Source organism: Pempheris klunzingeri, chromosome 21, assembly GCF_042242105.1.
Source record: "Pempheris klunzingeri isolate RE-2024b chromosome 21, fPemKlu1.hap1, whole genome shotgun sequence".
Lineage (NCBI taxonomy): Eukaryota > Metazoa > Chordata > Actinopteri > Acropomatiformes > Pempheridae > Pempheris > Pempheris klunzingeri.
This window is the reverse complement of record NC_092032.1, coordinates 9,024,903-9,044,252: the sequence shown is the minus strand read 5'-3', so window position 1 is coordinate 9,044,252 and position 19,350 is coordinate 9,024,903. Positions and strand designations below refer to the sequence as shown.

General features: G+C 41.4%; 1 protein-coding gene across 1 annotated transcript in view; it reads right to left on the bottom strand.

The window, feature by feature from the left end:
• The window catches only part of LOC139221412 (trichohyalin-like), a 90,682-nt gene that overhangs the window by 44,271 nt on the left and 27,061 nt on the right, over nt 1–19,350 (bottom strand). The window contains 5 exon segments of the mRNA XM_070853340.1: nt 458–514; nt 517–627; nt 4,929–5,048; nt 14,281–14,322; nt 16,293–16,330. Coding sequence (XP_070709441.1) covers nt 458–514; nt 517–627; nt 4,929–5,048; nt 14,281–14,322; nt 16,293–16,330 — 368 coding nt within the window.

Here is a 19,350-nt window from a genome sequence, read left to right as displayed (position 1 = left end):
CATTACCATTGGTTCTCATTGGGGTGAGGGCGAGACCGGACAAAGGAGATGAGAGGGGAGAAAGAAAGACAAGAAACCAGGAAAGAATGATCTGAGGAAAAATAATGAACGGACAAAAGAAAGAAGGGAAAATAACATTTAACCCCTCCCCCCACTCCCGGTCCCTCCTTTTGGCTAAGTGATATTCATACGAACATGGTTTTTTATTGTACAACGAGCCAACCCTCTGCGGAGCTAAGATGGTGGCGATGAGTTATTAAATATGGAGAGAGGGCAAGAGAGGGAAGGCGGAGGAGGTGGGGAAGAAGGACGGATGATTAACTGTGAAGGAAGTAAAAAATGAGGAGAATTCCCTGATGTACCTGACTGGATTTGATTTAGAGAAGGTTGGCCAATTCTGTTCCTTATTTAAGAAGAGCTCCTCTCCTGTGTGTGTGTGGGAGACGGTGTTGCCTACTTTGCTCTGCAGTGGAGCCAAGGTTTCTTTGTGGTGTGTGTTGTCTTAGACCAGCTGTTGTGTGTGTGTTTCTCCTTCATAGCCAAGGTTCTCTTCAGAGAGTCCTGTGTGGCTCGCAAACCAACTACATCCTGGTTCAGGTGCCTCACATGCTCCTCTCTCTCTTTGGCCTGACACACACACACACACAAGGTCAACGGAACAGTGTGTACTGTACGTACACATATATAGCTACACCACTGTTGTGTCCGTGCTCACACCAAAAGGACAGAAAAACTAGGGCTAAGAGGCACCCCACACATTTTCTCTTTGGAATTCTGTTGTCTTATATGCATGAGCAACCATTGAGTAGGTATAAGAAAATATCCTGTAATAGTCTGTTGTGTGCACTAGATCTCTACAGCACCAAATCTAACTTATCACTGTGAGGAGTCTGTCCAATAATGTGGTTGGCAGATGAACTAAAAATAATTTAATAGAAAAACAAAAACGTTATCATGTGTTGTGTGAGGTCCATTAGCTTCTAAAACTCCTGCATAACCACTGATATCATAAATTTATATTAACATGTAAAACACACACATCATTCTGATCATCAACCTCAAAAATTAAAAGCATAACTCATCACCTTCATCACCATTATTCTTCATTTCAGTATTCATGTATGCTTGTACACTAAAAACAAAATGACTGTTGCTGTGTGTTGCTGCTCATGAATTAGTGTTGGAGTAATTATTGGGGGAAAGAGACTGATTATTTCTGAGGAAGCAGACAGCGGTTGAACTCCTCACCCCTCGCATGAATGTGAGTGTGTGTGGGCCTGTGGTTCAGAACCCCTTGCCAAATCAAAGCCCCTATTCATTAGCGCTGTGTTAAATGAGCCCTGTGTTAGATTAGTAAGGAGACTCTGCAGACAGTCAACACACACTTGCAAACATATTAACATACACACTTGTATGCACATGAGCGCATGCACACACCCTTCTGTATCAGACTGAATGAGTTAAGTTTGGTGAGACAGGAAGACCACATGTGGATATAACCACACATAATATAGACCCAAACACACACACACACACACACATAAAGGACACCTACACTGCAGCATCCTTCTCACCTTCTCACCTTCTCATCTCTCTCCAGCTCCGCACTAGAATGTGGATCTGGACTCATGTCTTGGCACTGACAAAGCCCACCTCTGCCTCCTTCAGTGAGCTCTCCAGACTATACAGTATATATATCATCCAACATATTGTAAAAGTGAGCCAAAGGTGGTCTTTCATGCAGTTAACTCATCTACAGCATGGCTAATGGATGGTAACAATTATAAGCAATGGGGCGGCCAGTATTGCCACACATAATTAAAATTACTCTTTTATCTGGATATTCCACCAATTTTAGTGTGACTATTGGGAAATAAAATAAGTTTTACAAAACTGAGACAATAATGTGTGAATTTCACTGCTTCAGCCAACTTCAACATATTACATAAGTAAGAAAAAGTCCATCTTCTTTGTGTTAACCCATCTATGGCGCAAGAGGGACTTCAGATGAAAAATGATTATGAAGCAAAAGAGCACATTTTCTACTCATTTAAAAAAAAAAAAGAAAAACCATATGTGTTAAACCAGGTTAGAGCTTTGATCTCCTAAGATTAAGCTTCTGTAACTATTTTATGACTACAAGACATGTTATTAGGCCATTTCATCCAAATATTACAGGAAAATATTTCTATAAATTACCAATACAATTCATATCATTATGTTTTTAACATGTGTACTTTGGACTAGTTTACAATGAGTATGTAAAGTTTTTGGAACTTCATGCTAAAGGAAGCTGGTAGACATTAGGATGTACACAGTGTTTTGAATACCCTGGTTAACCATTAAGCAGAAGCATCAAAGTTTTAACATCTGAGCTGTAAAAAAAATGATACGTATGTATCTAAATGAAGGTGACAAATCAGGATTGGTAAACTAACTATTCTGGTAAGCGATACTTGGTATGTGATAACTTTCAGTTGTATCAATATCAACGAATATTCAGTGTCATGATGCAGCATTGCGTGAATATTGCTACCATGGCAAAGGGCCTGAAGGACAATAAGTAGGGAAATGTTAGAAAACTGGTACTATGGGGACTTTTGTGATCTCCGGTGTCCAGTCACATACAGCCTTATACTATTTCTTCAGGTTTTCTGACCAGCGCTGTATTCAAGGCTGCGTCTCAAAATAATCTGGTCAATCTTATATTGGTTCTTGAAGATCAAATAGTGATAAACTGTCTGTAACTTTTTGCAGATTTATCGGACAAAATCATGATACTGGTCTCAGAAACAGGATTTCTTTCCTTATATTGCCAGTTCTTACGAACCTTGTTTTCTACTCAGATGATCGGTACATTGAATTTTCCACAATCCCACCCACGACACGGTCAATGCTATCTAGCCATGAGGCAGCTAAAGATCACAATGTCTGTCAAAATCCCTCCTATAGCCCAAGGTCTTTATGGCACTGACTTTCAGAACCCCATAATATTGTTACATAATTAATACATTACGGTGATTTTTCTCATCTCCAAATCTGCCTCCATCAGCAATGATTAAAGGCCCCCTTGTGGTCTGTGTAAAGTCTTAATTCTCCGGTGGGGGAGTATAGGACCTTGGCTGGAAGTCCTGAAGAAAGAATATCAGATTTGTGATTTTATTTCAAATTAGAGCTTAAGCCTTGGACTTTCATATTTGTAGAGTCCCCATTGAGAGAGAAACCTCAATCTGATCAAGTCTCATTACTTTAGCAATTAAAGTTTCACCCCCGGGGTCCTCCCCTTAACTCCTGCCCAGCGTCTCTTCCTCTTTCTCCCCTCCTGTCTCCCTTCCTTTATTCCCTCCTCCCAGCCATCATGTGTTTTTCCCACCAAGACGGAGGAGAGGAGAAAGAGAGAGCGGCTTGTGCAAATCCTTGATTGGCCAAAGTCTATCCTCCATCTAGGATTACGAATAAAATTGGAACATTTGAGGACAAAGGAGGGAGGGGTGAGATGGGAAGAGACAGAAAGAAAAAATAGAGAGATTGAGTGTGAGAGAGAGATGTGAGTTGCAGAGTTATGGGTACAGAGAGAGAGAGAGGGTGGCTAATATAATTGAATTAAAAAGATGGAGCGGGGCCATTTCTAAGCAGGTGGGAGTGTGGAGTGAGAAAGAGCAGGCGAGATATTAACTTCTAATAAAAGAGAGATTAGAAAGTGGCTAGGAGGACTGCTCTGTCTTTACCTGTGGGAGTGACGGCCCCCACATAACCTTTCACTGCAATATGCACACTGATATTGGCCGCCCTATTCTGAGTATACCACACACAAACAGACAAATACATATACACAAGCAGTCACGCACGCAGTTGTGTCTCTGCACATTTTGGACCCGGAAGAACCACACACACATTATATATACACATATATATATGTAGAAATGTGCTACATTTGAGGAGACACACAGGAACACACGCACACACACACACACGCACTCACACACACGCACATACAGTCATGAGCGCAGTGTGACACCAATGCATTATCAGCTCTCATTCAATGATCCAACAGGCGGCAGCCATCAGATAATGAAGACGCAGCTCTTTGGGAAGCCGCTGCTATACAGACAATTAATTAACTAATTGGTCTAACGAGCTCGTTAAAGCCATGCTTTTTTGGCAGCCGGCGCGAATACATTAACAAGGCTAATTCAATTAAACAGGTGCAGATTTCACAGCTGCCTCTCTCGCGGGCGCACACACACACACACACACACTCACACACTCTCACACACACACACACACACACATAAATCCTACAGGTGTTGTGTACATGCTTGCTCCATTTCACTCTGATGTCTCTCTCAGCGAAGCCTTGGCATTCGATCAAAAGCATAATGATATGCAGATCAAGTAGTGTGTAGCTGTGTGTTAGTGCGTTTTTGTGTGCATGTCTCTCAGTGCTTGTACCTCAATGGGCCGGTGTGCCTTTGAATCAAAAGTACAGCTCAATAAGCTCTAGCAGCATTGGTAATCTGTATAATTGAAAGGGCACAAAATAAGTGGGTTGAAAGCTGATTGAAATGATGAATGAGCTTAGTTAAATTAGCGAACAGAATCCCAAGGGTCAACCAATAATGTTAGCAAAAGCTTCGCAATGCAACATGATTTTTACTTTGCTCTAAGGATTTTCAATAGTATACATTAATGTGCGTATCTGTGTGTTTGACCAAAAAATAAGAATGATAATAAAAACCCAATACTCCGAGTGAGTCTACAATCACAAACACATTCATATTTTTGTGGAGGCCTCAGTTATAACTTAACCAGTCCAACAACAGGACACGATCATTTCAGAATCTAGAAAAACAACATAAAATTGTGTCTTTAAATTTTGTACAAACAACAAAAGCATCTGAAGCACGTGTTTGTGTTTGGAATCTCACCTTTTGTCTCACTCCATTCAGCTCTTCAGTTAGTTGGTTAATCCTCACCTCTTTCTCCTCCATCCTTCTATCGAATAAGGCGCCGAGCTCGCCTTTCAGAGATACCATCTTGGCCTCGGCCTGGAACACAATCAGAGGTCCACATTCATTCATAAATTGTCGACAAAGCTGTGATGTTTTCAGGCAGCTCCCTACTTTGCCTGCGTATTGTCTTCATGCAAAGATTCTCTAATGTGAAAACTGACAGAATCACATGGAATTATCCTCATAAGAAGACCAAATTAAATGGACAATTAAATTAAAAAAAAAATTACAACTCATCACACATCACACTGAGCTGTTTCCACGATTTGATTTTCTCACTCTGCAGACACACTGCTCGAGTGCACACATGCACACATGAGCGCACAAAAACATACACAAACAGCAGAGTGGGAGTTTAGATGGTACACTGCTTGTCTGACGGTGATGGGCTTATAAGTCTGATGTGTGATCTCTGTGTGAGTGTATGTGGAGGCTGTACGCATGGTGATTTGGTGGGTTTGGTCCGTTATGGCAGCAGCTACAGGAGAAGCTCCCTCATAGGCTGATAAAGTGCTGAGGTCGGTGGTTAGCTAAACTCCCATGGAGATGATACCACTGATTAATTTCCTCCATCTACATCGCCTCCGCCCCTCCCCCATCCATAGGTCCGCCTTCTTCCCCTTCCCCCAGCCCCTTCAGCCACTGCTGAATATTAAATCAGTCCCCTTTTTTTAATTTCCAGATAACCACAGTTCATTTTTCTCCAAGTGTCGTATAGCCATGACATGGTGTAGCAGCCAATATATTAGGGCTGGCTGATGTGAATCATTGTTATTGTTATCTTTTTTCCATTTACTGCCTGTGTGTCCTACTGTACACTACGCATGGCTAAATCATTACCTGCACATGTGGTACAAATATCGAATAACCCCATTAGTAATTTGCACTGAATTTTTCCTATCTTGACAGTTAGACATGCTTATGTTGCTGTGTTAAGAGCCAAAAGTCTCAGTTTCACCATGCCATAGATATTGCCTCTGGTGTTTTGTGTAGTGTTTGTTTCCTGCTTGTTAATAATGAAGTCTGTGTTTGAGTGTATATTTTTTTGTGTATATGTTGACCAGGGAGAGGGAGAGGTGAATCTATACTGCTGTAGTGTGTTTTATAGTGATTTTGATTTTTTCCACTGAGCTCTACCACTCAGAGACTGAAGTTAAAGAGGTAACTGACACACAGGGAAGAAATACACAAGCAATCCTGACAGCAATACTGCAGTTTGTACTATATATATATATATATGCACATATATACCTGTATATAACATTGTGTGAGTGTGTGAGTGTGTGTGTATGAGTGAGTGCGTGCAAACACACATCCCATTAACGTGCGCACGCATGTGAGCACAAACACACAAACACACCTACATACACACACACACACACACACACACACACACACACACACACACCACGGGTGTCATCATTCAATGTCCTGGCTACAAATGAAATCTCTCTCTAACAATTTGAGTAGCCCACTCTGAAATATCTCACTGCCTCCTGCCTCCCTACCCCCCTACCCCCCTGCTTATTACTGATCTGTACACCCTTTACTTCATCTTTCATCCAAAACACATGCTGACCAGAAACCATCACACCTGTGAGCGCTCATTTGTGTTTTTTTTTTTTTTTTTGCCGATGTGATTAAACATTTATTAACTCTTATATTTGCACACAAGTGAACACTTTGCTGTGCTATCACTAGGCTTGGCCCTGCATTCTGACATGTAACAACAACAGCTCCTCTCAGGTTTTAGCTTTTCCTTTCTTGCATTGTTGTGGCTTCCCATCATCATATTACTCCACATCACCTGCTTGCATAGCCTGGAACCTCGCCCAGGAAACTGGGGAAGTGGGAAGTGATATGGAAAAATGAGGGCAATAAAAAAAAACACAGGGATGAATGGAGAGATGTGATATAAGGTAATATGCTAACCCAATCAGCCGGCTGCTGTTTGGCGACAGTATAATCAACATATCGGCCTAATGTCATTACAGCTATATGAGAAATAATATTGCGTGAAATGATATTGCGCGGTGCGTGCATGCCTGTGTGGTGCACACATGAATGAGTTCACGCATCCAGATGTATGTATCATCCACCCTTTTGCTGCACAAATGGGCCTCCACACACATATGGTGACACAAAGATGCAAAATTCTGCATGCATGCACACACCGCAAAACATTTTGCGACTTATTCCTGTGCAAAGACTTTTTGCTTTCCTCCCAAAACAAAAAAGAAAGAAAGAAAGCAACTGCCATTAAGATAAGAAGATTCCCCTTGTTCAGGATGATTAATTGATTGATTACCTGATGATTGATATTGACTCGATAAAAAAGTAGTATTGTTTTACTCCCCTGACAATTTGTGTAATTTGTTTTAAGATAAGATTTTAAGAGGTAAAATTTGATTTTCCTGAGAGGGTTATTGGTTACATCAGTTGAAATTGATATTTTCACTTTAAGTGTATGTATATACACACACACACACACACACATACATACACATCTGCATATTCACACACAGGCTGTCCACCGGGTCTGACACAAGAGGATATTAGTTAGTGTGTGGCTTCCATATCCCGAATGCATAAGGTCGCTGATGGCCTCTATTGATGGACACTGGCGTGAAGCCATCACTCAAGTTATGGAGCTTTAATTGGAGACAGCATAAAACGATAAACCAAGAAACATGCATGGCTGAACAGCCCAATGTAAACCATTAATCATAGTGCAGGCAAAGACAAGTAGCCGCCACATACACACATGCACATGCACAGAAATATGCACACAGCTGCAGAAGCACACATTCTCTGCCCTTGTGCCACACACCTTGCATTTGTGTGCATATTTGCACACACACACACACAGATGCACACACGCACACACACACACATGGCAGAGACAAGCGTCCCAGTCACATATTCTCATGATAGATGACCCATTTAACTTTGATTTCTGAGAGAAATGAGCTCGCCAGCGATACAGGGTTACCTCACACACACACACACACACACACACACACTCTTTCTCATTCATTCAAAACACACAAACATACAGACTACACAGGGGCTACATATATGAACTCACAGTCTACCTTTCGTTTATGCCTAAATAACAGCTTGCAGTATTTTGTAGACATGTGTATTCATATATTTTCTCTCATTCTTTCTCACACATGCAGACAGACACAGGCACACATGGTGCCACTCATTTGCATGAGGGTTATAATATGGGGATGATTTGTGATGTAAGCAATCAGAAGTGAGGTAATTCATCAGTAGCTGTGTCTAACACACATCTCCACTGGTCATAAATACATCATCTACACACACACACACACACACCTGCTTGTAAAATCTACACAATCCCACGGAGGAGCAAATAAATCAGACACGCAAAAAGTTGGCATGAAAGCAAAACCGTTAATAATAAAAACCCTCACAAATATGCTCTCACACACATCATACCCTCCACAAATACTTGGAATTGGAAAAACTGACAGACACATGATATGCTTTAGGAAAGTTGGATCCAATGTAGCCCTCTTCACATGTGTAAAGCCTGGGAAACAAGTCAACGGTGTTGTCAACAAGAGTTTGTTTTAAAATAAGTTAGAATAACGTTATGCACGCAGCTGCTGTGTGTTTTTACAGTATGTCTTAACTCTTTCTAAAGACACGAATCTGGCTTGACTTGACACTGTTTTATTACATGATTACTGTATATTATTAATAGTTACTTTCAAATATTTCAAATAATTTGGCCCTGCCACCTTATCTAGCACTAATGTAGGGCTGGAAAAAACATTAAACAGGAGATAAAAGAAAGGCTTCTTATACGGGCTGAAAGTGAATAAGAGACAAGAGCACATTACCTGTATTACCTCATGCCTGAGATGACATGTAACTAAAGGGTCAAAATGTTCAATAAAAGCAGGAACATTTTCTGAAAGATTCAGAACTGAGTAAGGACAGAGGTTTGTTTATTACATTGCAATTGGAGTAGATAGAGCTGTGACTGATGTACAGAGGAGAGGCTGTGGTGAGGAATTTCTTGAAAAAATGAATTCTCACATTAAAAGCAAAGATGAGAAGTGACTGCTGCTCTGACTGGATTTATAAGGTTATTCATCCAGTAGGATGTGAGTAGAAGAGCATAGAAAACTCAAGGCCTCAATGCCAATGGGTTAAACAACTTAGGAGGCTGACATGGAACCAGAGCAAGAGAAAACAGAAATTACAAGCATTTGTGTTCTTTTCTGTCTCCACCATTTCCTGATGCTTTTACTCAGAAGTTTGGCTGCTGCCCAAACCAAAATAATTTCTGATCCAGCTTTAGATTCATGACCAGTTATTTTTTACAAAGTGACAATGTTGTTGTCCAGTCTTTTTCTTATTTGCTCCCTGATTGCAAATGTTGACGCCCCACAATGAACTTCGCCCCATCACAGCTGCTGTCCGGCTGATATTTAGATGGAGGGATAGTGCATGAGAAGGATAAAAACCTTCGAAATGCACACAAATGTCTACAAGGCCCACGCACACGCACGCACACACACACACACACACACACACACACACACACACACACACACACACACACACATACACACGTACGTTCCATCCAACGGTTGCAGCCCCTCAGCGCTCCTCTGTCCTCACATGCTTGGTTTCCCCATCTAATTGCTGCCATTCGTCAGTGCGCGTGTGTGTGTGTGTGTGTGTGTGTGTGTGTGTGTGTGTGCTTCTGTGTGTGTGTCTGTTTGCCAAGTGCTCCTGTTCTCAGTGTTTTTGTGTTTTCGTGATTCTGTCACTGTGAATTTACAAAACACTGTGGTGAAAAGAGAGAAAGTAACGCATAGCCAGACAGACAGGTAAGAATGGGATGGGACAGAAAGACAGAAAGACGCAGAGAGAGACACACACACACACACACACACACACACGTACATACATTCACAGAACTGTCACAGTGCCATAGGGCATACTAAACCTGTCAGCATTTAAACCTGCTGGCTTGTACTCTGGCTTGCCAAGTAGAATTAGTCTCACATAATATGCCAGCCTCTTTATCGAAAACAACAAACACCCACTTTAGTTATACTACATAAATATAATATTTCAAACACAATCATAATCTCTTCATCTGGTACGATAAAAGTATATGGCGCTCCATCCACCCACCTCACAATGCAGCTGCTAGGAATGTGATTACGTGTACAAAAAAAAAAACAGTTTAATATGAGGCAAAAAAAACAGAAAGGAGAACATCCACATCCTTGATCATTGGTACAAAATCTTCCAAATAATTCTTCAGCATGGAGCAAATCAAAACTCTAAGTGCATAAAACAAGTTAAGTGCAACTTAAGTTGACTAACATATATCTGATACTGACATGTAAACAAATGAGACTGATTGAACTCTTTTGGGCAATCATGAAAATGTGACTGTGCTGATGAATAAACCTGTTTATGTTCTGTGCGACTGGAAAGTGTGTGTGTGTGTGTGTGTGTGTCTGCAAAATTACATTTATGTGATAGTGTGTCTGTGTGTGTTTAATAAGAGGGTCCACGTTATTACGTTTTTTTTTTTTTTTTCACGTGTATGTGTATATGTATGTGTGTGTGTGTGTGTGTGTGTGTTCAACATGATAATTTGTCAGTTTATGTTGTGTGGGGCTAAACAGATAAGCAATCCACAGCTCAATCCTTCATCCTGCTCTGATTATAAATCAGCTGGAGCTCTCAGAAGCAATCAGCAAGAGCAATCTGCAGCCAGCACAGACACCTTATCAATCAGAGGGGACCATCACACTGTCACACATGCGCACATAAACTAAAGAAATACACACTCACATATTTGTATGGTCCTGAACCTGCACACACCCACAGACACAAAGACAGGTACGCCGCAATTGTAATTCTACATCCCCACCCAGCAGCTTCTTTCTTCCTTTTAAAACTTCCTCCTCTTTTCTCTTTTTTTGTCTTGTGAAACAGGATCACAGAGTCGCAACAAGAGTTTCATCCAGCTAGCTGCCTGGCGGCCACGGAACAGTGCGGAGCGAGACACATCATTCCTAATTACAGTCTGATATTAATAACAGAGAAAAATATTAATCTTGGAGGTAAACACTAAGCCGCTTAAAGGAAAATTGCAAATAAATCAGATTATCTTATAGGAATATCCTCCGAAAGGGCCGAGGGGGTAATGAGAAACCTGGGCCCAACCCCTGTCTCTCTCCCTCTCTCTCTCTCTCTATCTCTCTCTCTCTCTCTCTGTCATTTCCCACTCCTCATTCTCCTGCAGGATTGAAAAAGGTGTGACTGTGTGTACGTGTCTGGGTGTGTGTTTGTGAGCACATCTGTGTATTTATAAAACTGCAGTGCGACCCCCCCCCCCCCCACACACACACACCCCTCATCACCACCAACATCACCTCCCTCCTTCTCTCTCTCTCTCCCTCTGCTGCTGTATTCATTTTTCACCTCCAATTTTATTTTTTCATCAGTCGGGGGGGGGGCGCCGCCAAGCAGATTCAATTAGGTTCTATGATTGGGCCGCTGGCATTCAGCGGGGTCATGGAAAGGTTAAAGAATTCAGTGGCACAAACATGATTATGGCTCTGTAGCATTTGATCAGAAGTAAGGTTTGTCACGCCAAAGTGGAGCCCCTCTATTTCTTGCACTGGGACCACCAGTTTGGCCTGAGTGTGATGTGAGAGCTGTTCCACATGTTGGTTTAGCTGATTCTTTCAGTGAAAGGTAATTACATGCTGAAGATGCTGGATATACATGGAGTGATATACAGAGATATGCAAAAGCACATGTGTGCGCACAGGTGTGGCATGCTGCTACACCAGCAAGAATGAAAACACACAAATATATATGCACAGAAACATTCATTGTCTCCCTCTCCCTCTCTCTCACACACACACACACACACACCCACACATTGAGAGAGTAGCAGAGTAATAAAGCCCACCCTTGCAGTGAAATTAAAGCTAGTCAATGACACCGTGTGCTGAGTACACACTAAATCATTTTTATACCCAGATGAAACAGCCAACATAATACTAGCTCTGCACATGTATCCAATATCACCTGGAGACTATATAAAAGACAAAACAAAACAAAAAAAAGGAGTAATCAAATATCATATTGGATGTGTCAGATTCATGTCAGAACAAGAGATTAATACTAAATATAGGAAATATGGTACAATAACAGTGTGAGATCTTTTTATATTCAAAATGACCAGGCAGAGAGCACATTATGAGATATTAGATTGATAAACAGGCTGGGATGCTGTTGTTCGGTGAGTATAATAGAACAATAACGTTGCTCCTGGGTAAGCAAAGATTACATTATGATTTTAATGTGTTTTACAGACACAAGCCCTTCACTGGAAGGAAATGATGTCAATAAACAAGCAGCCTCACATTTTAAAACAAAGAGAATCATAGTCAATGGGAAAAAAAAACGTGCAGATATAGAGGCGTTTGGTTACTATCAAATATCTTACACTGCCATGCATCCACACAAACACACACACACACACACACACGTCACCATGGCACATTGTGAGCCCAGAAACTTAAGGTTAAGTTCTTTTTAACAAAACTATCATTGCTATACGCTTGTTTTCATAGGTTGTCCCTGGAAGTTAAATAGTAAAAATACAATAGAACAATATAACAAAGTCTGAAGTATATACAGTAACAACTTAGTAGCTCATATTGGAAATATTTTATGGTCAATAGCTCAGAGGCACACCAAGGTTGCAATGTACCCATATCCATATGTATTTATACACATGCGTTTCTTTCCACTTATACCTGCGTTTGCCCATGAGTAAATTCATTTTGACAGTGCATGTCAATCATCCCATTTTGGGAGTGCCTGTCAATCATCTCCCTCCGTCAAATCACCAGAAGCCACAGCCATCAGGGAGCTTTCCCATCTGCCACTATCTGCCACTTCAGGTGTGGAACAACACCCCGACGCAATCAGTCAATAGAGCTGTTTGGTACTCAGGTCCCTTGCTGTTGTCTAATTGCTGGTGCAACACTCAAATATGTCCTACACTTCCCAATTCTTGTGAACCCCCAACCCCCACTAAGCAATCCCCATTCCATACTCAAGATGGGTATTTACATGCCCCACACCGCAGAGAGCAAACAAGCTCATTTAAAAGTTCACATGCTAATGTGTGACATTTAATCCAAACTTTACACGGGGAAAAGGACACGCAACAATAGATTTTGATTCCTTTCTTGTCCGTGAATCTCATCATCTTTCGCCTTCCATATTTATGAGTTGGAAAGGCGGGACACCTTAGAGGGGAGTGAGGGGAAGGGACAGGGAGTTTAGTATTTGGAAATTGGGCTGGTTAGTGATATTTGCACTCCAGAGTCTCCTTCTGTGTTGATATTGTTGATATGCACAAATGACTCATTGTTCTTACTTGAAGCCACATGGCAGACATCCACTAAATAGCTGTCAAGTAGCCCGCTTCACATGTATGTGGTATTTAATAACTACAATATAATCAGTTTATTAACTTCAAATGTGTGCAGGCTTCTCGTTTTTAGCAGGCGAGAGTCGGTTTCACCAGCGGAAATGACAACTGTCTGCAATATCAGCTGCAGCTAATTACTGTAGTTAATTCCAGGAGTTGGCCAAACCACAAAGTGAAACTTTTAGCAGTTGTCTGGTACTCTGAAAGGCAGTGTCTGCACGCTCGCTCAAAGACAATGTCCTAGAGATACACCACTGTATCGTTTTGATATGTCAGAAGTGTGGAAAGAATGGAAAATGGAAAACCAATAAGTCAGCCAAAGGGGTTGCGGTTGGGAGGGGTAGTTTGTCTCTGGCTGCATTTTTGGATTCATCGACTCACACACGGCCACATGCACCGCGTATTACATTTCCATGCAGATCTGCTATGTTTTTATTCTAGATTTTATTTATGGGCATCGAGTATCAGGAGTATTTTTGTTTTTTAGATCTTCACTCTTGAGTCACTCCCATGATCACTTGCAGTAAGTATTGCTGTTGTGTATCTTTTGTTTTGTATATTTATTTCCCCCTTGGATGTGCTCTAAGCAAAAAGATCCAACTACGCTGACCCTCATGGCGAAATTGGGCCTTATGAGGCCAGATGATGAATTTTGCAATAGCGTGTGGAAGCTGTGGATTTTTAAGAGAGGGGAACCACACCATGAATGCAGTGAATGTGTTTTTTTTTTTCTTGTGTTTTTGAAGCGTCAGAGAGAAGCATCTCCTCCTTCTGGTGAAACTCCCTATTCTAGAATAATAAGAATAAGAATAAGAAGAAGAATCCCTATAATGGCCTACCTGAGCTAAGTAGCCTAAGTTAATAAGATACAGGGTAATTACATTGTACTGTACTGAATTTGATATCCTTTTTGCCACATTTCAAGCACTTGAGTCTCCATCTCTGTCTCTCTCTCTCTCTCTCTCTCTCTCACACACACACACACGTGCAAAAACACACACACACACACACACACACACGCACCCTCACAGATCGACCAGGACAGGCCAGGGATGAGCACACCCCATCTGATCTGTGGCCCGTTCATTCATTAGACCCATGCTCTCCCCTATTGATTTCAGCTTAAATAATGAGAAAGCTTATCCAAAAATCTTTAGCATTTGGGCTCCAACTTAAGGGAATCGATGGGGCCATTTCCCATTTTGAACAGCACATACGCAGGGGTTTTATGTACGGTGAACAGGACAAATCCCGATGCTGATAAATCAATAGGCCTTTTTGTCGATGGACAGGCATGCTTGCACACACACATACATGCATACACGGACACACGTGGCTGATAAATGGTATTTTTGAGGCAATTAAAGTGAGCTGTAAACATATGAAGGCCAATCAATTGGTCAGTGAGGTCTATTATCAAGGCTTTAACACTGATTTAGAAGGGGCTTTAAGGAGCCAGCGGCTTTAAGTGTGGCACAGTCACTTATGCAGATCAGCAGCAGCTAGAGACCTGCACAGATCACTGCTGCACTGTGCTAAGCTGCTCACACAACAAGATAGTATACATGTCACCACTACAGAGCCTCAAAACTGCTGCACACAGGGAACGATGGGGACTTCTGTAATTGCTGGCACTGCTGATGGCAAGTGAAATGAAAATGTGCTTCTAGGGACTTTAAAAGCCACTTTTTGTTTATTGGCTTATGTTATGTTCACAAGTTCTATTATTTAACCAGGCTTGACAAAGAAAAAAAACCTTTAGCCAATATTGCAGCAAGACATTTACAAATTATATTTTTGCTGCTTATCAAATCTTAAAATCTTAAATAAACAACATTGTCAGGGACGGTGCCAATATTAACTCCCCCTCAGCCATGGGCGTTGTTAAAGAATTGTATCATATGTTCTCTCCATAATTCATATATAGAAAAAAAAAATTCAGTTTGCATCTAGGGGAAATAAGGAGAGGGGAGGGGAGGAGCTGTGTGCTGGACAGTTCTATTTTAGCAGGGCTAGACAAGCTTGTTAGGAGGAAAACGAATACATCACTGCTGTCCACCCTCCAGGCTCTCCCCCCCACTGCTTCCACTTTGCTAAAGGTGAGACACATGCGTTAGCAAAGCTAACCTACAGACAACATTTCCCTAAGGTAATTGGTTCTGCATTAATATTCATCTGATTCTGTATTCAGCGGTTATGACAAGCCTCTCTGCTTTGATGCTCTGTGCCGAGGTCTCCTGGTCCACCACACAATGTTAACCCCACTTTTTCCTGCTATCTGAAATTCTACAGTGATATAAAGCTCAACTTAAACCGTTCTCCCCTCATAGTGTGTTACTTTTGTCTTTGGTTTCTGTCGTTTTGACTTGTACATGCGCCCTGCTCTTTCATTCCACTGTTTCAGCCTGGTTGATTTGGTGCGTGTGCATGTGTGTTGCTGAGGCATGACATTTCAATTGTGCGTCCAATCAAATTGGCAGAGAGGCAGAAAGGAAGGTTGGGGAGTGATGAGGGGTGCGGGGGTGTTCTGAGGGTTGCCGACCAACCGTTACCATGGTGAACCACTTCTGTCAAAACCACCAAGGTCACAACTGCTGACCTGCACTGTTATGGGACTTCTGAATAGCATACTGTATGTGGACATGAGGATTTCTCTCTTTCAATTTTTGAATCTTTGTTCTTTTCCTTTTTTTCCACTCCTCATTTTTTTCTTCTTTCCTTCTTCCTCTACACACTTTCCTATTTGCTTTCTGTTTTACTTTCTCGTTCCTTCTTTTTCCTGTCTTTCTTTCTATCTCTCTCCACTTTCTTTATCTCTCTCTTTTTCAGTTTTTCTTTCCCTCTATGTACAACCACATTTCCTTCATTTAGCCTTCCTCTTCCTCTTTCTTTCATATTTAAGATTGACTAATTGTACCATTATGAGACCTGTTGTGTCGCTGAATCCATTATGTATGGCCTGTGCTGGCACTGAGTGTGAGCACGGCCTGTTTTGAGTCATTATAATTCAGTTTGCTAACACACAGCCATTGTGCTAGTGTGGGGTTAGGGGAGATGGTATGATAAAATATTGAGGGCGAGCAAGGCAGCTGCAGATGCTGGCTGTCATGTGTGAGCGAATGAATGTTATGACAAGCATGTTTAAACATTCATGCGGGGAGGAGAGTTTAGGAGGGCTTTTCATTAACACCAATATGTCTTCGTCTCCCTGCTGCAGACACTGCTGGTGTAAGCATGACAACAACAGAGAGGAGAGGAATTAACATCTTGAGAGGAAACTGTCACAGAAATACATAAAGAGGGGGAGAAGCATTCGATCCTGTGCATGAGCACACACCAACAAACATTTTTTACATTGGCTGAGTACTCCTCAGCAGCTTACATCTAACACGAAAAGTACTAAGTGAAATTGACACACTACTTTCAGACTCTAACAGACAGAAAAACAACTTTCTCTTGTTTACTAGCTCAACTATCTGAAAGTGTAACATCGTGTTCTGAGCTGATCAAATAGCTCACAGTAGAACTGAGCATCACATTCAAATGGGAAGAAACAGGAGTGCAATGGGTTCTCACATCAACCACAACAATGACACAATAGAAATGATCTTTCAAAGGAAGAATAAGGATGTGGGAGGTTTCTAGGCCAAACTTACATCACCCACCATGCTGTTAGGTTGTCAAGAGATTTGACCTAGCAGCAACAGTGCAATCTCTTGACAGTTCCTGGAGACTAGAGGGAAGAAAAGCTATTTGTGGCATTTGCTGAGAGCACAGCAATGGCCAATCTGTTTACAGGGTATGCAGGGATGCTAAACTCATATTTACAACCTTTTAAGACCTTTTTTTTTTTTTTTTTTACTAAGACCAAACATTTTAAGGCCTCAGCATCACTTTGAGTTCTAAACTGTTACATTAGCGCCACACTTGAACTCACATCTTCTATGCTTTGTGAGATAACACAAGTAAACAGTCTTAGTCATGATAACTCCTCAGACCACTGTATCATCCATCCATCCATCCATCGTCTGGAGCCAATCCCAGCTGACTTCAGGCGAGAGGCAGAGTACACCCTGAACTTGTCGCCAGCCAATCACAGGGCCAACATATATAGAGACAGACAACCACTCACTCTCACACTCACACCTACGGGCAATTTAGAGACACCAAATAACCTAACGTGCATGTCTTTGGACTGTGGGAGGAAGCCGGAGTACCCGGAGAGAACCCACGCTAGCATGGGGAGAACACCACTGTATCAGTGCAACTTAATTCAGATGGATGGAAGGATGAAACAAAGTGTGAGAGAATTAACTGATTGACAAACCCAATGCAAGGTTTGTTAGAAAGAGTAATATCACAAGACCTAGAAACAAAATTTTGTTTCCCATAACACACACACAGACTCACTTGACCTATATATGGCTACTATATATTGATTCTTTATGCAGTTTTATGTACAGTACCACTTAAAAGTTTGGACTCGGCTGCCACAAAAGCTTCATCGAGTGCAGTCAGACAGTTGAGAGGACTGCTCTATATCTTTGAATGGTCTAATGGTCTTTCATGCTTTTAGGTTGTAGAAAGCCCTCTTTACGAATAGATGTTATTTCATATGATGGGTTTGTTTTGTCCATAGAGAGCAGAACGCTTCACAGTGGTTCAACCAGACTGACAACTGAAAGGGCAGAAGAGACAAAGATCTGTCTGAGCAACAATTAAACAAGAATATAAGAAATCACTAGTCATTGGTGAAAGAAATTAGAAGCTTGGCATCAAAACTTGCAGATTTAAGTGGACAACTGTTTTGGTGTCAAGTGCACAATAATGGCAACAACAAGTGAGGTTTAATGGGTATTCCTGTAGCAGAGCACTTCTTAAATCTTCAAAATAGAAATAGAAGGTTAGTCAAGAATTAGCACTACTGGAATTGAACAATTGGGGTTCGATAGTGATCTTGAGCCACTGACACATTTCTAGACTGAAAAACAAAATTGAAGGTACTTGGGGGGGATTGCATTCTCCCTTGTAAAACAAGACTGTGGGGACGTCATCTAAATGGGAGTTTTAATCATTTATTTATTCTTCTTTTGGAGCCATAACTATTTCAAATGTAAATACTACATTTGGTGTGTCAACAATAGTCTTCTTATCTATGTTAAAATAGGCAATTAGATGGAACGAAGGAAAATATCAATATAGCATGATTCCAAACTTTTGAACGGTGGTGTATGCTATAGCACAATCAAAAGAATCGTCAATCAAAAACTTTAATACATGTACTTGTATGGGGATTGGTGCCATGCTGAATATCTGCATGCAGCATTGGAGTGGCACCCATCACACACACACACACACACACACAGGTCACCATTAGGAAATGAAGTGGCAGCCGTAGTAGTAGCTTCAGTGGTGGTGGGTAGGGACGCTGGTGTAGCACGGAAATTCCCGACAGAGACCTGCTGTCTGTGTCTAATAACGACTTTGTGGCTAGCACTTAGCATGTGGGACAGGACGGTGTTGATCCCCATAGAGGCTACACTTATCGCCTTCAGAGACACAGTCATACGCCTCACAGTTATTTCAAAAGGACCTTAGCCATGGTTCAAACTCTTTGTCCTCTGACCATTTGTTAGATGTGCATTTCCCAACTGGCTGTGTAGTTTAACATTTAACATTATCAAGCAGCAGTCAGTCATTGGATCAGTGAGCGCGCTGACGGTTGTCCTTTTCAGATGAAGTCAAATCTAGCAGGATTCCATAAATAAAGTACACAGAATCCCACTGCACGTCTACACAACGATTAAGTACATGCAA